This window comes from Mya arenaria, chromosome 7, assembly GCF_026914265.1.
Source record: "Mya arenaria isolate MELC-2E11 chromosome 7, ASM2691426v1".
NCBI lineage: Eukaryota > Metazoa > Mollusca > Bivalvia > Myida > Myidae > Mya > Mya arenaria.
In genome coordinates this window covers 29,948,557-29,972,538 of record NC_069128.1, presented here as the reverse complement: position 1 = coordinate 29,972,538, position 23,982 = coordinate 29,948,557, and the positions used below count along the sequence as shown (strand labels likewise).

General features: G+C 31.0%; 1 protein-coding gene across 5 annotated transcripts in view; it reads right to left on the bottom strand.

Annotated features, from left to right (window-relative positions):
* LOC128241408 (BMP-binding endothelial regulator protein-like) overlaps window positions 1–23,982 on the bottom strand; it is a 76,219-nt gene that overhangs the window by 13,314 nt on the left and 38,923 nt on the right. For all 5 annotated transcript variants that reach the window (XM_052958327.1, XM_052958323.1, XM_052958325.1 and 2 more), the window contains exons 8-10: window positions 22,376–22,458; window positions 20,150–20,249; window positions 11,799–11,908 (exon numbers count right to left, since the gene is read on the bottom strand). In XM_052958327.1, the coding sequence (XP_052814287.1) occupies window positions 11,799–11,908; window positions 20,150–20,249; window positions 22,376–22,458 (293 nt within the window). The remainder of the gene's footprint in view (window positions 1–11,798; window positions 11,909–20,149; window positions 20,250–22,375; window positions 22,459–23,982) is intronic.

Sequence of the window (23,982 nt, the reverse complement as noted above, 5' to 3'; positions counted from 1 at the left end):
CTTTTAACTAATCATTATCTTACACTGACATTAGGTACTTTTAACTAATCATTATCTAACACTGACATTAGGTAATTTTAACTAATCATTAACTTACACTGAAATTATGTACTTTTAACTAATCATTATCTTACACTGACATTAGGTACTTTTAACTTATCATTATCTTACATTGACATTAGGTACTTTTAACTGATCATTAACTTACACTGACATTAGGTACTTTTAACTAATCATTATCTCACATTGGCATTAGGTACTTTTAACTAATCATTATCTTACATTGACATTAGGTACTTTTAACTAATCATTATCTTACACTGACATTAGGTACTTTTAACTGATTATCTTACACTGACATTAGGTACTTTTAACTAATCATTATCTAACACTGACATTAGGTACTTTTAACTAATCATTATCTTACACTGACATTAGGTACATTATACTAATCATTATCTTACACTGACATTAGGTACTTTTAACTAATCATTATCTAACACTAAAATTAGGTACTTTTAACTAATCATTATCTTACACTGACATTAGGTACTTTTAACTAATCATTATCTAACACTGAAATTAGGTACTTTCAACTAATCATTATCTTACACTGAAATTAGGTACTTTTAACTAATCATTATCTTACACTGAAATTAGGTACTTTTAACTAATCATTATCTTACACTGACATAAGGTACTTTTAACTAATCATTATCTAACACTGAAATTAGGTACTTTCAACTAATCATTATCTTACACTGAAATTAGGTACTTTTAACTAATCATTATCTTACACTGAAATTAGGTACTTTTAACTAATCATTATCTTACACTGACATAAGGTACTTTCAACTAATCATTATCTTACACTGAAATTAGGTACTTTTAACTAATCATTATCTAACACTGACATTAGGTACTTTTAACTAATCATTATCTTACACTGACATTAGGTACTTTTAACTAATCATTATCTTACACTGACATTAGGTACTTTTAACTAATCATTATCTTACACTGACATAAGGTACTTTTAACTAATCATTATCTTACATTGACATTAGGTACTTTTAACTAATCATTATCTTACACTGACATTAGGTACTTTTAACTAATCATTATCTTACACTGACATTAGGTACTTTTAACTAATCATTATCTTACACTGACATTAGGTACTTTTAACTAATCATTATCTTACACTGACATTAGGTACTTTTAACTAATCATTATCTAACACTGAAATTAGGTACTTTTAACTGATCATTATCTAACACTGACATTAGGTACTTTTAACTAATCATTATCTTACACTGACATTAGGTACTTTTAACTAATCATTATCTAACACTGAAATTAGGTACTTTTAACTGATCATTATCTAACACTGACATAAGGTACTTTTAACTAATCATTATCTTACACTGACATTAGGTACTTTTAACTAATCATTATCTAACACTGACATAAGGTACTTTTAACTGATTATCTTACACTGACATAAGGTACTTTTAACTAATCATTATCTTACACTGAAATTAGGTACTTTTAACTAATCATTATCTAACACTGAAATTAGGTACTTTTAACTAATCATTATCTAACACTGAAATTAGGTACTTTTAACTGATTATCTTACACTGACATAAGGTACTTTTAACTAATCATTATCTTACACTGAAATTAGGTACTTTTAACTAATCATTATCTAACACTGACATAAGGTACTTTTAACTAATTATCTTACACTGACATAAGGTACTTTTAACTAATCATTATCTAACACTGAAATTAGGTACTTTTAACTAATCATTATCTTACACTGACATTAGGTACTTTTAACTAATCATTATCTTACACTGACATTAGGTACTTTTAACTAATCATTATCTTACACTGACATTAGGTACTTTTAACTAATCATTATCTTACACTGAAATTAGGTACTTTTAACTAATCATTATCTTACACTGAAATTAGGTATTTTTAACTAATTATTATCTTACACTGACATAAGGTACTTTTAACTAATTATTATCTTACACTGACATTAGGTACTTTTAACTAATCATTATCTTACACTGACATTAGGTACTTTTAACTAATCATTATCTTACACTGACATTAGGTACTTTTAACTAATCATTATCTTACACTGACATTAGGTACTTTTAACTAATTATTATCTTACACTGACATAAGGTACTTTTAACTAATCATTATCTTACATTGACATTAGGTACTTTTAACTAATCATTATCTTACACTGACATTAGGTACTTTTAACTAATCATTATCTTACACTGACATTAGGTACTTTTAACTAATCATTATCTAACACTGAAATTAGGTACTTTTAACTGATTATCTTACACTGACATAAGGTACTTTTAACTAATCATTATCTTACACTGAAATTAGGTACTTTTAACTAATCATTATCTAACACTGACATTAGGTACTTTTAACTGATTATCTTACACTGACATTAGGTACTTTTAACTAATCATTATCTAACACTGAAATTAGGTACTTTTAACTAATTATCTTACACTGACATAAGGTACTTTTAACTAATCATTATCTAACACTGAAATTAGGTACTTTTAACTAATCATTATCTAACACTGAAATTAGGTACTTTTAACTAATCATTATCTAACACTGACATTAGGTACTTTTAACTAATCATTATCTTACACTGACATTAGGTACTTTTAACTAATCATTATCTTACACTGACATTAGGTACTTTTAACTAATCATTATCTAACACTGACATTAGGTACTTTTAACTAATCATTATCTAACACTGAAATTAGGTACTTTTAACTGATTATCTTACACTGACATAAGGTACTTTTAACTAATCATTATCTTACACTGAAATTAGGTACTTTTAACTAATCATTATCTTACACTGAAATTAGGTACTTTTAACTAATCATTATCTAACACTGACATAAGGTACTTTTAACTAATCATTATCTTACACTGAAATTAGGTACTTTTAACTAATCATTATCTTACACTGAAATTAGGTACTTTTAACTAATCATTATCTAACACTGACATAAGGTACTTTTAACTAATCATTATCTAACACTGACATAAGGTACTTTTAACTAATCATTATCTAACACTGACATAAGGTACTTTTAACTAATCATTATCTAACACTGACATTAGGTACTTTTAACTAATCATTATCTTACACTGAAATTAGGTACTTTTAACTAATCATTATCTAACACTGACATTAGGTACTTTTAACTAATCATTATCTTACACTGAAATTAGGTACTTTTAACTAATCATTATCTTACACTGACATAAGGTACTTTTAACTAATCATTATCTAACACTGAAATTAGGTACTTTTAACTAATCATTATCTAACACTGAAATTAGGTACTTTTAACTGATTATCTTACACTGGCATAAGGTACTTTTAACTAATCATTATCTTACACTGAAATTAGGTACTTTTAACTAATCATTATCTAACACTGACATAAGGTACTTTTAACTGATTATCTTACACTGACATAAGGTACTTTTAACTAATCATTATCTTACACTGAAATTAGGTACTTTTAACTAATCTTTATCTAACACTGACATAAGGTACTTTTAACTGATTATCTTACACTGACATAAGGTACTTTTAACTAATCATTATCTTACACTGACATTAGGTACTTTTAACTAATCATTATCTAACACTGACATAAGGTACTTTTAACTAATCATTATCTTACACTGAAATTAGGTACTTTTAACTAATCATTATCTAACACTGACATTAGGTACTTTTAACTAATCATTATCTAACACTGACATAAGGTACTTTTAACTAATCATTATCTTACACTGAAATTAGGTACTTTTAACTAATCATTATCTTACGCTGACATTAGGTACTTTTAACTGATTATCTTACACTGACATAAGGTACTTTTAACTAATCATTATCTAACACTGACATAAGGTACTTTTAACTAATCATTATCTAACACTGACATTAGGTACTTTTAACTAATCATTATCTAACACTGAAATTAGGTACTTTTAACTAATCATTATCTTACACTGAAATTAGGTACTTTTAACTAATCATTATCTTACACTGAAATTAGGTACTTTTAACTAATCATTATCTAACACTGACATAAGGTACTTTTAACTAATCATTATCTAACACTGACATTAGGTACTTTTAACTAATTATTATCTTACACTGACATAAGGTACTTTTAACTAATCATTATCTTACATTGACATTAGGTACTTTTAACTAATCATTATCTTACACTGACATTAGGTACTTTTAACTAATTATTATCTTACACTGACATAAGGTACTTTTAACTAATCATTATCTAACACTGACATTAGGTACTTTTAACTAATCATTGTCTTACACTGAAATTAGGTACTTTTAACTAATCATTATCTAACACTGACATAAGGTACTTTTAACTAATCATTATCTAACACTGACATAAGGTACTTTTAACTAATCATTATCTTACACTGACATTAGGTACTTTTAACTAATCATTATCTTACACTGAAAACAGGTACTTTTAACTAATCATTATCTTACACTGACATTAGGTACTTTTAACTGATTATCTTACACTGACATAAGGTACTTTTAACTAATCATTATCTAACACTGACATAAGGTACTTTTAACTAATCATTATCTTACACTGACATTAGGTACTTTTAACTAATCATTGTCTAACACTGACATTAGGTACTTTTAACTAATCATTGTCTTACACTGACATAAGGTACTTTTAACTAATCATTATCTTACACTGACATTAGGTACTTTTAACTAATCATTATCTTACACTGACATTAGGTACTTTTAACTAATCATTATCTTACACTGACATAAGGTACTTTTAACTAATCATTATCTAACACTGACATAAGGTACTTTTAACTAATCATTATCTTACACTGACATTAGGTACTTTTAACTAATCATTATCTAACACTGAAATTAGGTACTTTTAACTAATCATTATCTTACACTGAAATTAGGTATTTTTAACTAATCATTATATAACACTGAAATTAGGTACTTTTAACTAATCAATATCTAACACTGAAATTAGGTACTTTTAACTGATTATCTTACACTGACATAAGGTACTTTTAACTAATCATTATCTTACACTGAAATAAGGTACTTTTAACTAATCATTATCTTACACTGAAATAAGGTACTTTTAACTAATCATTATCTTACATTGACATTAGGTACTTTTAACTAATCATTATCTAACACTGACATAAGGTACTTTTAACTAATCATTATCTAACACTGACATAAGGTACTTTTAACTAATCATTATCTTACACTGAAATTAGGTACTTTTAACTAATCATTATCTAACACTGACATAAGGTACTTTTAACTAATCATTATCTTACACTGAAATTAGGTACTTTTAACTAATCATTATCTTACACTGACATTAGGTACTTTTAACTGATTATCTTACACTGACATAAGGTACTTTTAACTAATCATTATCTTACACTGAAATTAGGTACTTTTAACTAATCATTATCTAACACTGACATTAGGTACTTTTAACTAATCATTATCTAACACTGACATAAGGTACTTTTAACTAATCATTATCTTACACTGAAATTAGGTACTTTTAACTAATCATTATCTTACACTGACATTAGGTACTTTTAACTGATTATCTAACACTGACATAAGGTACTTTTAACTAATCATTATCTAACACTGACATAAGGTACTTTTAACTAATCATTATCTTACACTGAAATTAGGTACTTTTAACTAATCATTATCTTACACTGACATGAGGTACTTTTAACTGATTATCTTACACTGACATAAGGTACTTTTAACTAATCATTATCTAACACTGACATAAGGTACTTTTAACTAATCATTATCTTACACTGAAATTAGGTACTTTTAACTAATCATTATCTTACACTGACATCAGGTACTTTTAACTAATCATTATCTTACACTGACATTAGGTACTTTTAACTAATCATTATCTTACACTGAAATTAGGTACTTTTAACTAATCATTATCTTACACTGACATTAGGTACTTTTAACTAATCATTATCTTACACTGACATTAGGTACTTTTAACTAATCATTATCTTACACTGACATTAGGTACTTTTAACTAATCATTATCTTACACTGACATTAGGTACTTTTAACTAATCATTGTCTAACACTGACATTAGGTACTTTTAATTAATCATTATCTAACACTGAAATTAGGTACTTTTAACTAATCATTATCTTACACTGACATTAGGAACTTTTAACTAATCATTATCTTACACTGACATTAGGAACTTTTAACTAATCATTATCTTACACTGACATTAGGTACTTTTAACTAATCATTATCTTACACTGACATTAGGTACTTTTAACTGATTATCTAACACTGACATAAGGTACTTTTAACTAATCATTATCTAACACTGACATGAGGTACTTTTAACTAATCATTATCTTACACTGAAATTAGGTACTTTTAACTAATCATTATCTTACACTGACATGAGGTACTTTTAACTGATTATCTTACACTGACATAAGGTACTTTTAACTAATCATTATCTAACACTGACATAAGGTACTTTTAACTAATCATTATCTTACACTGAAATTAGGTACTTTTAACTAATCATTATCTTACACTGACATTAGGTACTTTTAACTAATCATTATCTTACACTGACATTAGGTACTTTTAACTAATCATTATCTTACACTGAAATTAGGTACTTTTAACTAATCATTATCTTACACTGACATTAGGTACTTTTAACTAATCATTATCTTACACTGACATTAGGTACTTTTAACTAATCATTGTCTAACACTGACATTAGGTACTTTTAACTAATCATTGTCTTACACTGACATTAGGTACTTTTAACTAATCATTATCTAACACTGAAATTAGGTACTTTTAACTAATCATTATCTTACACTGAAATTAGGTATTTTTAACTAATCATTATCTAACACTGAAATTAGGTACTTTTAACTAATCAATATCTAACACTGAAATTAGGTACTTTTAACTGATTATCTTACACTGACATTAGGTATTTTTAACTAATCATTATCTTACACTGAAATAAGGTACTTTTAACTAATCATTATCTTACATTGACATTAGGTACTTTTAACTAATCATTATCTAACACTGACATAAGGTACTTTTAACTAATCATTATCTAACACTGACATAAGGTACTTTTAACTAATCATTATCTTACACTGAAATTAGGTACTTTTAACTAATCATTATCTAACACTGACATAAGGTACTTTTAACTAATCATTATCTTACACTGAAATTAGGTACTTTTAACTAATCATTATCTTACACTGACATTAGGTACTTTTAACTGATTATCTTACACTGACATAAGGTACTTTTAACTAATCATTATCTTACACTGAAATTAGGTACTTTTAACTAATCATTATCTAACACTGACATTAGGTACTTTTAACTAATCATTATCTAACACTGACATAAGGTACTTTTAACTAATCATTATCTTACACTGAAATTAGGTACTTTTAACTAATCATTATCTTACACTGACATTAGGTACTTTTAACTGATTATCTAACACTGACATAAGGTACTTTTAACTAATCATTATCTAACACTGACATAAGGTACTTTTAACTAATCATTATCTTACACTGAAATTAGGTACTTTTAACTAATCATTATCTTACACTGACATGAGGTACTTTTAACTGATTATCTTACACTGACATAAGGTACTTTTAACTAATCATTATCTAACACTGACATAAGGTACTTTTAACTAATCATTATCTTACACTGAAATTAGGTACTTTTAACTAATCATTATCTTACACTGACATTAGGTACTTTTAACTAATCATTATCTTACACTGACATTAGGTACTTTTAACTAATCATTATCTTACACTGAAATTAGGTACTTTTAACTAATCATTATCTTACACTGACATTAGGTACTTTTAACTAATCATTATCTTACACTGACATTAGGTACTTTTAACTAATCATTATCTTACACTGACATTAGGTACTTTTAACTAATCATTATCTTACACTGACATTAGGTACTTTTAACTAATCATTGTCTAACACTGACATTAGGTACTTTTAATTAATCATTATCTAACACTGAAATTAGGTACTTTTAACTAATCATTATCTTACACTGACATTAGGTACTTTTAACTAATCATTATCTTACACTGACATTAGGAACTTTTAACTAATCATTATCTTACACTGACATTAGGTACTTTTAACTAATCATTATCTTACACTGACATTAGGTACTTTTAACTAATCATTATCTTACACTGACATTAGGTACTTTTAACTAATCATTGTCTAACACTGACATTAGGTACTTTTAACTAATCATTGTCTTACACTGACATTAGGTACTTTTAACTAATCATTGTCTTACACTGACATAAGGTACTTTTAACTAATCATTGTCTAACACTGACATTAGGTACTTTTAACTAATCATTATCTTACACTGACATTAGGTCCTTTTAACTAATCATTATCTTACACTGACATTAGGTCCTTTTAACTAATCATTATTTTACACTGACATTAGGTACTTTTAACTAATCATTATCTTACACTGACATTAGGTACTTTTAACTAATCATTATCAAACACTGACATTAGGTACTTTTAACTAATCATTATCTAACACTGAAATTAGGTACTTTTAACTAATCATTATCTAACACTGAAATTAGGTACTTTTAACTAATCATTATCTTACACTGACATTAGGTACTTTTAACTAATCATTATCTTACACTGACATTAGGTACTTTTAACTAATCATTATCTAACACTGACATTGGGTACTTTTAACTAATCATTATCTTACACTGACATTAGGTACTTTTAACTAATCATTATCTTACACTGACATTAGGTACTTTTAACTAATCATTATCTAACACTGACATTGGGTACTTTTAACTAATCATTATCTTACACTGACATTAGGTACTTTTAACTAATCATTATCTTACACTGACATTAGGTACTTTTAACTAATCATTATCTTACACTGACATTAGGTACTTTTAACTAATCATTATCTTACACTGACATTAGGTACTTTTAACTAATCATTATCTTACACTGACATTAGGTACTTTTAACTAATCATTATCTAACACTGACATTAGGTACTTTTAACTGATCATTATCTAACACTGAAATTAGGTACTTTTAACTGATCATTATCTAACACTGACATTAGGTACTTTTAACTAATCATTATCTTACACTGACATTAGGTCCTTTTAACTGATCATTATCTAACACTGACATTAGGTACTTTTAACTGATCATTATCTAACACTGAAATAAGGTACTTTTAACTAATCATTATCTAACACTGACATTAGGTCCTTTTAACTAATCATTATCTAACACTGACATTAGGTACTTTTAACTGATCATTATCTAACACTGACATTAGGTACTTTTAACTAATCATTATCTTACACTGACATTAGGAACTTTTAACTAATCATTATCTTACACTGACATTAGGTACTTTTAACTAATCATTATCTAACACTGAAATTAGGTACTTTTAACTAATCATTATCTAACACTGATATTAGGTACTTTTAACTAATCATTATCTAACACTGACATTAGGTACTTTTAACTAATCATTATCTTACACTGACATTAGGTACTTTTAACTAATCATTATCTTACACTGACATTAGGTACTTTTAACTAATCATTATCTTACACTGACATTAGGTACTTTTAACTAATCATTATCTTACACTGACATAAGGTACTTTTAACTAATCATTATCTAACACTGACATTAGGTACTTTTAACTAATCATTATCTTACACTGAAATTAGGTACTTTTAACTAATCATTATCTAACACTGAAATTAGGTAATTTTAACTAATCATTATCTAACACTGAAATTAGGTACTTTTAACTAATCATTATCTTACACTGACATTAGGTACTTTTAACTAATCATTATCTTACACTGACATTAGGTAATTTTAACTAATCATTATCTAACACTGAAATTAGGTACTTTTAACTAATCATTATCTTACACTGACATTAGGTACTTTTAACTAATCATTATCTAACACTGAAATTAGGTACTTTTAACTAATCATTATCTAACACTGATATTAGGTACTTTTAACTAATCATTATCTAACACTGACATTAGGTACTTTTAACTAATCATTATCTTACACTGACATTAGGTACTTTTAACTAATCATTATCTTACACTGACATTAGGTACTTTTAACTAATCATTATCTTACACTGACATTAGGTACTTTTAACTAATCATTATCTTACACTGACATAAGGTACTTTTAACTAATCATTATCTTACACTGACATTAGGTCCTTTTAACTAATCATTATCTAACACTGACATAAGGTACTTTTAACTAATCATTATCTTACACTGACATTAGGTACTTTTAACTAATCATTATCTTACACTGACATTAGGTACTTTTAACTAATCATTATCTAACACTGAAATTAGGTACTTTTAACTAATCATTATCTTACACTGACATTAGGTACTTTTAACTAATCATTATCTTACACTGACATTAGGTCCTTTTAACTAATCATTATCTTACACTGACATTAGGTCCTTTTAACTAATCATTATCTTACACTGACATTAGGTACTTTTAACTAATCATTATCTTACACTGACATTAGGTACTTTTAACTAATCATTATCTAACACTGAAATTAGGTAATTTTAACTAATCATTATCTTACACTGAAATTAGGTACTTTTAACTAATCATTATCTTACACTGACATTAGGAACTTTTAACTAATCATTATCTTACACTGACATTAGGTACTTTTAACTAATCATTATCTTACACTGACATTAGGTACTTCTAACTAATCATTATCTTACACTGACATTAGGTACTTCTAACTAATCATTATCTTACACTGACATTAGGTACTTTTAACTAATCATTATCTTACACTGACATTAGGTACTTTTAACTAATCATTATCTTACACTGACATTAGGTACTTTTAACTAATCATTATCTTACACTGACATAAGGTACTTTTAACTAATCATTATCTTACACTGACATTAGGTACTTTTAACTAATCATTATCTAACACTGACATTAGGTACTTTTAACTAATCATTATCTAACACTGAAATTAGGTACTTTTAACTAATCATTATCTAACACTGAAATTAGGTACTTTTAACTAATCATTATCTTACATTGACATTAGGTCCTTTTAACTAATCATTATCTTACACTGACATTAGGTACTTTTAACTAATCATTGTCTAACACTGAAATTAGGTACTTTTAACTAATCATTATCTAACACTGAAATTAGGTACTTTTAACTGATTATCTTACACTGGCATAAGGTACTTTTAACTAATCATTATCTAACACTGACATTAGGTCCTTTTAACTAATCATTATCTTACACTGACATTAGGTAACTTTTTATTATCCTTTCTTATTTTGTTCTATCTTATCCTATCTTATCTTGCAATATCTTATCCTATCTTAATTCATATTATCTTATCTTATCTTATCTTGTATGTTCTGATCATTTTCTATCTTGTCCTCTATTATCTTATCTTATCAAATATTATCTTGTATTATCTTATCCTCACCTTACACTGGCATTTTGTACACGTATCAGGTTTAAACAGTCGTCCGTCACTGTAAATCTTCTTCTGGTAAAAACATCGTCCGCCTGGTAGGTTATATATATTTCGTTGGCCTGGAAAAAAAATCGGGGTGTCTTTTAGTTAACCATCATTTGCTCTAACGTAAACTAAAAACCTTAATAAGCTTTGCCTGTTACTTTTGCCAACGCATTGTTTCTTCGATTAAAACAAGAGCTGTCACAGTATGTGACGAATGCCCCCGAATATGACATTGACCTATGAACAAGGTCAGTACATGAAAAGTTGATCTTGCCTTTACTTGTCAAATACATATGGCAGGTTATTTTAAATTGCCTCTAAACATAAAAAATACCACCCATACTTGACAACCTACACTGTTATGTCCTTATATACGCAGCATTCCATTGTGAATAAACACTTAGTGTGACCTTGAACTAAGAGGTAGGGACATGGGTCTTGCACGCGACATATCGTCTTGGTATGTCTGACACAAGTGGCAAGTCATTTTTAAATCTGTCCATACAAGAGAAAGTTACAGCCAGGACACGACAACTTATACTCTATGTCCTTATATGTAGCACTCCGTTGTGAATAAACACCAAAGTGTGACCTTGACTTAGAGGTAGGGACACGGGTCTTGCACGCGACACGTCGTCTTGGTATGTGGATCACATGTGGCAAGTTATTTTAAAATCTGTCCATACAAGGGAAAGTTACAGCCCAGACACGACCATCTATACTCTATGTCCTTATATGCAGCACTCCATTGTGAATAAACACCAAAGTGTGACCTTGACCTTAGAGGTAGGGACACGGGTCTTGCACGCGACACATGGTCTTGGTATGTGGAACACATGTGGCAAGTAATTTTAAAATCTGTCCATACAAGGGAAAGTTACAGCCCGGACACGACCATCTATACTCTATGTCCTTATATGCAGTACTCCATTGTGAATAAACACTAAGTGTGACCTTGACCTTAGAGGTAGGGACACGGGTATTGTACGCGACACGTCGTCTTGGTTTGTGGAACACATGTGGAAGTTATTTTTAAATTATGTCCTTACAAGGGAAAGTTACAGCCCGGACACGCCAACCTTTACTCTATGTCCTTATATGCAACACTCCATTGTGAATAAACACTAAGTGTGACCTTGACCTTAGAGGTAGGGACACGGGTCTTGCACGCGACACGTCGTCTTGGTATGTGGAACACATGTGGCAAGTTATTTTAAAATATGTCCATACAATGGAAAGTTACAGCTCGGACACGAGTTATTGAGCCGGACACACGGACGGACGGAAGGACGGACGGACGTACAGACGGACGGACGGACAGACGGACGGACGGTGCGATTTTAATATGCCCACCTTCGGGGGCATAAAAACTGGGGGGTTTCAAGTCATAATTCAAGTTTGGCTTTTCCCTTCATTTTGTTTAGTATTTCATTTTCATTTTATACTCCTTTTAGAGTTATTTAGAGTTAGGAATAGTGTATCAGTGTCTTCATATAGAGTATTGTTTATATGGAGATTTTTATGGAAATAAGCCAAGCGTAGCTTTTGGCGAAATAAAAAAAATCTTAAATTTGCAGTGTTATGAAGGCGCGTTTGTTAAGGATAACATTTGATCATATTTGCTTTGTATCCCAGATACTGCAAGCAGGGGACCAAATCGTAAATGTGTAAACAGTAAACATCTCAAGACAATCGGAACCCTTTGGCGAACTCCGCCATACGACGTGCGGTGCATTAGTAAAAGTAGTTCGTAAAAATATTATAAACATAAAAATTATTTGTAATGTTTTAATTTGTAATGTTTATAACTAAGTTCAAACTGATTCCAGTGAAGTGTTTTATTGCATTAATAATTAAGATTCCGATTCCAATTTTGACATTATAGACCGTCCATGTATATCCGAGGCTGTTTCTTAACCTCATGATAGGTAACTTAACTTAATATTAAGCATTTTAGTTTGATTATTTTTAATGTATTTATATGTCACAAGAAACTATGTAGTTTATGTGAATAAAAAAACTGCTCTGCTAAATTCAGGTCGTATCTCACCAACTGTGAAAAGTAGTGCAGCAATAAATGTATTCTTGCGAGAAAAAAAATACCGGTTTGTTCAGAAATTGTTCGCATACACTAGAATCAATGTAAATTGAGTAAGTAATATTAAGAAAAAAATCTGCCTGAGACAATATAATATACTCAGTATGTTTGTATGGTTTCTTCAAGACACCAGCGTACGTGTACACTGGCAGGTCAAGTTTAGGACGTGCATATTTCTTTCTTCGGTTCATGATCATAAGAATACAACCTACATTCTCAGCCAATGAAATAGCAGATAGGCATTCATTAAGTACTAGGCTTAGTCATAAAACATTTCATCTTTCGAGGGTGTTTAAAGGTCCGCGTACTGCAAATCATCCGATACACACTCCCTGCGTAAGCTTTGCGTTTACCTAATTGTGTCAGCCAATGATGTTGTATTATAAGTCAGTTAGATGACTTGAAATAAGATTTTAATGATTAAGAAGGGTTCGTTCGCTACGTTAACTCCGCCCATTCTTAATCATTAAAATCTTACTTCATGGTATCTAATTGTAAGATGGAACATATTGTTTAAAACCATACTGATCAAGAATGGCGGAGAGCGCAAAGATATCGAGCCCCTCTTGGTCATTAAGATTTTACACAACATGTTTAAGAGGTTTTTAAGGCGGTGTAAATTTCAGACTTAAGCAGTTCAATAAATTATACATGCTTGTTTTAACATAATAAAACATTTCTTTAGGTATTTATAAGAAAGACGCATTAATATAAAGTGGTATCCATCTTCTAAATCACTTGGATGACAAAACACACTATTATACAGTCGAACCCCGTTGGCTCGAACTCGCTTGGCTCGAATTTCATGTTGACACTAGATGTAAAGGACCAATTTATCTATACTGAAGATTAGCATTCCCGTTTGGCTCGAATTTTTCGAGGCTCGAGGAATTTTCGCCAGTCCCATGGAGTTCGAGCCAATGGGGTTCGACTGTAGTAAAGTTCAGTTCTGATCGATAAACTAGACCACTGGTATGACATGGAAATGCACATGAATTTTAGAATGGCCTTGTTACTCACAGTCCACCAATCTTTCAGATCAAATCATCGTCCGGAGACAGAAACAATAATCATATTTACAGAGTTATCATTTCATTACATAGACAGATAATGTCACTTAGCATCAGAAATTAATATGCGCTTAACACTCGCAATCTGCGATCAGTGGGCGAGATGCTGGTTGGATTCATCGCAGAAAGTAATGAAATTTGTCGTGGCCATTTGGCAAAGTCGAACAGACCGTTTCTTGTAATATAAAATCGTAGATGCGCCTATTATTAATCTAAACATCACACCCTTTTTTGTCCATTGACGTCAACAGTCAGAAGTAAAATATAACTAATGATTCTGTGATAGTTAGATGAAATGAAGTAAAATCGTAATGATTAAGAATGGGCGGAGCGAGCGTAGCGAACCCTTCTTAATTATTAACATTTTATTTCAGGTCATCTAACTGGCTTAGAATATAACCTCATGAATTGACACGTTGTCAACGCGAAATCTGACAAAGGGAGCTTGTTTCGGATAAGTGGCAGTAGGCGGACCTTTAAACAACCGCGAAATTTGAAAATCTTTATGACAAGGCCTAGTACTTAATGATTGCCTATCTGCAATTTCATTGGCTGAAGGTCACATACTAATGACTGATACAGCCTTATGTTTACCACATTAACTGAAACTTTTTACCATTTCTTACCTTGATGACACAAACACGAACACATTTAGGAATAACCACACTAATTACATTTTGGCGTGCTACTATATACAATTCTTAAAGTCTCAGTGCTTCTTAGGATTAAGTAATTAGAGAAAAAAATAAAAGTGAGTATATTACTATGATAGTGTATAATGTCTGATATATTCCCGAGGTCCACATGAAGAGATGTATGTGAAATACCCACGAATAAAACATAATGGGCCTTTAAAGCTGCACTCTCACAGATATATGGTTTTTACAACTTTTTTTATTTTTTGTCTTGGAAATTTTTGCGTAAATATCTGCATATAAATGATAAAAGATTGCTGACAAAAATCAGATCGTATATTTTCATATTTCCGTTCGAAAATTACTGTTTTATGGCTTAAACCGTTACTAACGGTTTAAGAAAAATGCATAAAACATCATTTTTTGATGTACATCATTTTTTGAACTTAAATATAAAAATGTGCGATCTAAAAAAATCAGCAGCCTTATATGACTGTTTTCCATAGATTTTCGCAAAAATTGGCTCGTTCCAAGACAAAAAATAAAAAAAAGTTGTCAAAACGTACAATCTATGAGAGTGCAGCTTTAATATTATAACCTACATTTCCTGTTAGTGAGATCACGTTTAATCGTTGAAAGTTTAAAACTTAACAGACATGACGACATAAGATTGTTCAGAACCTGCTGAAAACACGTTCGCTCGCTCCGCCCTTCTTCATCATTAAGACTTTACACAATAATTATGTTTTAACTATTACATGGTGTACCGTATAAGTCCAATGAAACATTTAGCAATTATAACTACATGTATTGGGTCAAGTGTGAGGCTACCCCTTCGAAAACTGGTAAAGCACTCTTGCCCCCTCCCTTCCCATCCCGACCCACAATGGCAACTACCCCGCCTTCTCACCTCAACGAATGCCTCTGCAGTTTGATGACTTCCAAAAAGGTAACGCCAAAAGTATTTAATAGAACAAATTACATTCAAGTTCTGTTGTTTTCTATGATATGTATGTTTTTGCAGTTTATGTTCATGATAACAGAATGCTTAAAGTGACAATCTAATTCAAATTTCATACATACACATGTATAACAAACACACACTTTAAGTATTAAACTACGTACTAAATAATGCATTTATGGAAAATATTAATGACTGATAACAAGATTGTAACCGTGTAGTTAAGAGCTGAAAACGCAAAAATATTAAATGATTGGTGAGTGCTAAAATATTTACTGTGATCTACTATCCTCTCAAAAGGTAGAAATAACTTGTTTTCTGCACCTTTCTTATAAATTAAACTCGGTATTCTTCATAAGAACCATAGTTTTCGACATTTACTCATCCTTTTTGGTATATAAAACAAATGTATGAATTGTGGTAAATCTTATAAATGTGGGATTATGAGTGCATCTTTAAACTACTTGCTGTTCAATGAGTGGGTGGGGTGGGGTGGGGTGGGGATTTTTTGTCATCATATGCGTGTCTGGTGGTGTATGCGCTTGTCTTGAACAAGTTATATTGATTTTTATGGTTTTATTATTATAAAAATGATGCTTCTGCACTGAAAATTAGTTCGTGACTAGAAATCTGGTATCAAGACATAAGCTCTTTACCAAATTAATATGCGAAAATCTCCGACACTATCGCTATTTCAAAATGCGAAGTCAGATGAGTTTGCGGTTAATTTATTTTATGTAACTAATGAATCAATGAATCAATTTTACCGTTTCCTTTACTTTTTAACATGTTATTAAAGCGAGTATGTACAATAACACACGAAAAAATTAACGTAATTGTGACTTATGTAATAAACATGATTTAGAAGACGAATTTCACTTTGTATGAATATGCGATTTGTATAAGGGTTAGAGAATATATATAAAAAAAAATTCATTCCATACGCCCTTGGACATGAATACATGTTCATGTATATAGATCTATTCTTTTTACTTCTGGTCCCAATTCCTCAAAACTTCTTAAGTCCCTTATAAAATGATTTGAAGCTAAGCTCACTGTTTTTGTTTTTCAATAATATGCGTAATACATATTGTTATACTTTAATGGGAATTATCTTTATGATTATCACAATTAACCATTTTTCATTTATCAAAATTCAATTTCAGTATGTATTTTGGCTAATTGAAATAAGTTACTAAAGCCTGTTTAGCTTATGAAGTTTCGAGAAATTGTGGCCTGTTTACTTACACAAAGCATTCAGTATTGTTAACTAAAGATTTTGTGTTGAGTTGAGTTGAGTTGAGTTGCTATATCTAAGACATGTGTTTATGTATTTTATATATCTAACTTATATATTTGTTAACATAGGCCAAGGCCTTCTGGATATTCGATTAATAAACAGGGCTTCCCTTATAGGAAGTTTGGAAGTATATTACTCCTTAAAACTGTGCCAAAACTTCCAAAATTGAATCCTTGGAGGTAAAAAAAACTTCCACTTTTGGACAAAAAACTTCCAAAAGTGAGGGCTTGGAAGTTCAGAATTTCAAAATTTGGTGTCAATGTTACTGTATGGGCACATTTTCAATAACTTTGGAATAAAATGTATTCTATAATACAATCTTGTAAAGTACGCAAGTTCTAGTTGCAAATTATTTAATATTAAAGTAACAGCATATGTTTAAGTAATTTAACAATAATCATTCTATTCTGTTCTGTTCTGTTCTGCTATTAAAGAGCTACAATCTACTATTACTTTTAATATGATTCAGCCTTATTTATTCACACACAAAATGTCTTGTTTTATGGTACAATATATCGATGTTTTATGAAGAATAGTATTAATCTCTTAGTAATACGGAAAATAATATCGAACTATTACTAACCATTTTTTATAATATTATAAAAACCATGTAGAAACTTGACAACGACCTCAATACGAAAGGTAACTTGGTCACACGGGGGACGTGACTTAAGACGTTTTTTTTTTTAATTTTTTTATGACTTATATGACAAGATATTTTTCTTCAACAATTTTCTTCGTCATGCAATTGTTATCAAGTCAAATGGTGATGAGTTTTGTGCATAGAAAGAGATTTCAAATATATTTTGAGAGTGAAAAATCTTCAATTCGTAAAGTTGTGGTCTTAAATCGAGGAGTTAGAGCGAAATGGTCACACCTGGGTTTTTTTTTATTTAATGTCAATTAGAGGTCGATATTATATTTTGTCAAATGAGAGTGCATTATTTCCAAACTTTGTATACATGTAAAGGAAATTGGCCTTGAAATGGTTCGAGGGTTAAAGCAGGAAATGGTCACATCTACTGCTTATTTTCATTTAATATTAACATGCTTAACATTATATTTTGTCCATTGATTGTGCAGTATTTTCCAAGTTTGTTTACATATTAAAGAGATTGGCCTTTATAAATGTTGTTTTTTTGTAACCAATTGCTCATATTTACACCTCAACTTCCATTCCTTAAATGAACTGCCTTGCGGCAATTGCGTTTATCAATCGATGAACGCAACATCTTCGGATATGTTCGGATCGTAATTCATTGCATAACTATATACATGAAAGCTATTGATCTTGTTATTGGTTGTATTGTGTCAGCAGGTCCCGTAAAATATATATCAACATTTTAGAAAGTGTTAGTTTATTATATTTTAAATTTATTGGTGCCAGAAGTGTTTCAATTTTTACGTTTTAAAGTGAGTTCAAGTGGTTGATCTTTGCCCGCGTTATTGTGACGTCATTTGAAAAAAATGTTTCCGGTTATAGTCGGGTCGTTCTATTTACAGCATGGGTAAGAACGGATTACTGAAAGGTTTTCTTAAATGAAATGAAGTAGTTTTTTAACAATTCTTGAATGAAATAATGAACTATTGGTGTAAATATAAGGAATTAATTGCGGGGTTGGTGTCATTATCGGGGATATGAACGCAATTGGGTTGGTCAAAGTACGCGTGGAGTCCTTCGGACTCCACACACATTGACCAACCCAATTGCGTTCATACCCGGATAATGACACCAACCCCGCAATTAATTCCTTAAGTGGTCACAAATAGCGCTAAAACATCGCTTACATTTTTTATCTATTTTTGTTTTGTTTTGATCATTAAAGTCAAATGAGTTAAACACCATAATGCATTAAATTAAAACAAACAAACAATGTTTTTGCATCAACCTTTATTTTACGCCTTTAAAGGGGCTAGACACCAAATGGTCCCAAAATTGGCAAATGCAGTATTTCCTAAAAACAACACAGAATTGTCAAACAATTCAACTTGCGTGCAAGTAGGAGGCCGATCAAACAGAATTTCACATTATTAAAATACTACCCCAACGATCATGTTGCTGTCTCATCTGTGTTTCTCCGTTTAAAAATAGCGCATTATGGTTTTCCAGTTCAAATCATATCTGTTTATGAGTTCAGATAAATATAACAATGTTTTTTAAAACTTACTTGGATTTACTTGGTAGACAATCCCAGTAAATTTCGAATTGGAAAAATGCTCAAAATGTCACTCGCATGGTTTAAATACTCACCTTTACATCTGGGACAGCAGTCCTCCGGAACGGTGTAGATGGCGGCTTTCGGACAGTTCAGCACCGGACATGACATCTGCTCACAAGAAACGCTGCCCGCCTGAAAAAATACCCAAAAATGTGGTAGCTTTATAAAACGATTTTCATTCACATATGTATTGTATTTATTTTGCAAAATACGTCTGGAACGCCGTTGATGTCGTCTTTTGAAATGTTAAACACCGGACAGGACGTCTTCCTACAAGAAACACTTTTCGCCTGGGAAGAGAAATTATATATTAATAATAGTAAAGTGAACATTTATGTTATTGTTTTTTTACAGTGGCTTGATCTAATGGTAACACACTTGGTTGTCAATCCAGGGGTCGCAGGTTCGATTCGACACTTCACAATAAAAATACTAATCGTCTTCCTTAAGGGACGTTAAATGGGGGTCCCGTGTGACAGTGCTATACACTGGTGCACATTAAAGAACCAAGGTAGCTCTAGCCAGGGCTACATTCTGTCTGTGCACTATGCTCTAAAAAACTAATATGACTAACAATTATATCGGGGTACTCAACAAATGGGTCTTGGTCGAGTAAGTGAATAAATAATTTCAAAACCCTTTATGTTATTTTTACTGAATGTTTTTTTGTGTGAAGATTATAAGTATCTTCCATGGCCGAGAGTGTAAGAAAGGTTCATTCCGACCTGAGCGTAGGGTGTCTTGCGGAAACGAGGTTTACACGGGTGGTTATGGTAGATGCTTTTTCTCCCACCTCAGTTAAACAAAATGAAGTAAAAATGTATTTTTGCTGGAACACTTTTGTGCTTAGTGAAAACAATTGCGTATGGATATGCAAACATTCGTGGTTGTCATGGAAATTGCACGCAGTGATTCAGATTATGTTAATAGTCAAACCGGTCTTTAAATAGTTCGGAGGAGAGTGACGCATTATTTCTCGAAAAGTGCGTGAAAACTGTTTAATGGTGACATTTGAATCTAGAAATAATTAATTAGCGTTCTTAAATTTGCCACAAGACAAGATTTCCATGATGCGCTACAGACGACAGTCTTCAACAAGGGAGGTAATTACAATGTGGTGACCATTAAAAAGGAGTTCCATAAGGACATTTTATCTTCGCCCGTGGGCAAGATAAGAATTTCTAGCATGGTTAAATTATTGGATCTACTTATCTGAGGCGGGAGAAAACTGTTACAACATCGGGAACGGTCTAGCGGGGTGCTCAAAGAATGGGTATTGGCCGAGTGCGTGTATAAAAAACCAACCCAAAACCCTACACATGTATGTTATTTTATTGAATGTTTTATATGAAGACAACTATTACAACATCGGGGAATGATACAAATGGCGTATTTTGCTCAACAATGGGAAGGTTGCGTTGTTTTGCAACACCGCTATGGTCACGCCCCTCTTATCAGGGGCGGATCCAGGATTCGATGTTAGAGGGCCGAAATTTAAGGCATAATGTTTTGAAGAAGAGTAAGGGTACTCCCCAAGAAAGTTTTAACAATTCATAGTCCAAAATGGTGAATTTTGGGCGGTTTTAATTACAATACTTCTCCTGTATTGAAATAAAAAGTAAACTTGGTGGATTTTTATTGGGGGGAGGGGGGCGCGCCGGGTGCCCCCGCCCCCTTGAACCGCTAATGGTTATCGATTTACAAAATATCAAAAATATTCCCAGGCGGATAAATGATAATGTGTAACTAGTACTAAATCACAAGAATTCTATATTTTTTAAACTTTAATTCTATCATCATTCTAGATGTTTCTCTCTTTGTTTTTGACAATGGCGTCCTCCTCACAAGTCAAGTTATCTGCTTAGTAAATGAAAATTAAAAACAAAACAAAAAACAACATTCAACATGTTCTATTTCTATTCAGATTTATTTGAATTGCATTGTAATGAGTATAACTTATAACTTTACTGAATTAACTAAACTTGTATACAATGATATTTACAATGATTTTTTATTTTATTTGGTATACGCAATATTAATAAATCTGTAGCGTATACGACGAATTTATGTACTTAACCTGGAAGGGGAACTACTCTTCATATTTCATTCACAAAAATAATCGACGATTTATCTCCCTTAGATATGTTATATCTTACACTACAACCGCATCAACATTAAAACCTTTATCAGGGATTCTTTATAGCATGGTTCCATAAATCGGTCACATGTCATTAACATTTATCATAATATAGAATTACCTTGCAGGAACATTGGACACACGAATCTGTGGTCAGGTTAAACCGGTCCCCGTCAGCAAATCGGCGGCCGTCGAAGTAACACCCTGAAATACAAAAACTATATGAGAAATTGTAACAACAACGACTCTATATCAGTAAAAGCAACACTAACCGGAGCAGAAGCAGGAACAACAGCAGCAACAACAACAACAACAGCACGTTCAATACTCATATGGATAGATAGACAATTAGTTATCTCCTCCTGTGTAGAAGATATTGAACAAATATATATACACACACAGAGAAATAAGAAAACGTCGTTTAAAGCATTCGGAAATCATCGGCCATTTTCCATCGAAAACAACCTCAGATGTATATGGACGGTTTACATTGTCATAAATCTTAACATTTAACTACGCTGCAAGTAGATCACGAAGTAATTTCAAATTAGCAGCTGAACTTGATGACTCTACTCTTGGGAATCTAAATTATTAATGCAATTATACACTTCACTGGCAATCAGTTTTAACTTAGATATAATAAATACACGTTAAAACACTAGAATTAATTAATACTATTATTTACAATTTTGCGAACTATTTTTACTTTCGATGAAAACTGGCCGATGAGTTACAAATGCGTCTACAGTTCAATGGGTAATGTCTTAGCTTCGAAATAAAAGATTAAAATATGTTTAAGCCGGCATAAATCTTCAGGATTTACAGCCATTTGTGATAAATGCGCCGTTTTATAATGAATGGAGTCAATTAGGTATCCTTCCATATAAAATACCAACCTAAATACTATTTCAGAAAGAGCCTTGATTTCTTTATAATTCCGCGTTTAAAGCCTTTTACAAGCAAAATGCTCAATCCGTAAAATTAAATACCCTATTCAAGACATACACAATAAAAAGAATTCTATTGAATAAGACACACACGATTAGTTAGTTTGCTCTTGAAACGAGGGGTTAGCAAAATATTTACAAATATAATAAATCTTTGCTTGTTCATGAAATGTCTGGCTTTTCATTGGAGTGCATTGATGATCGCCTTTTATCAAAGACGTAACATATATTACAAACGACAGTTTTTGAATTCTTGCCGACAAAGAAGGGCAGACGAAAAAGCAATTATCATTAAACAGGTCAACAAGTCCGTGTCAGATGCATGTAATTTATTCTTTCAAAGGGTATTTTGATTTGCCTGTTATGAAAGCGTATATCGTTTATACTGATGATATGATCATAAAGACTTGACGAGTTTTAAAACGACATGTTCCAATGTAATGTCGACTTAACCGCTGATAAAGTGGCGCTGTCGACTTAATACAGTCGAACACCGTTGGCTCAAATTCGCTTGGCTCGAATTCCTCTTTGACTCGAACTTGATCTAAAGGGCCGATTTCGATATACTGAAGGTAGTTTTTTCCGCTTGGCTCGAATTTTCCGAGGCTCGAGGTAATTTCGCTGTTCCCTGGTAGTTCGAGCCAACGGCATTCGACTGTTCGGGTTGACGAGACGAGTTGAATGAAACGTTTTAACCTAATGCGTCGAGATGACGTATGTCAACATAGAAATACAGTTAATAAGTTGTCGACAAAAACAAGTACACAATACACAATCTTAT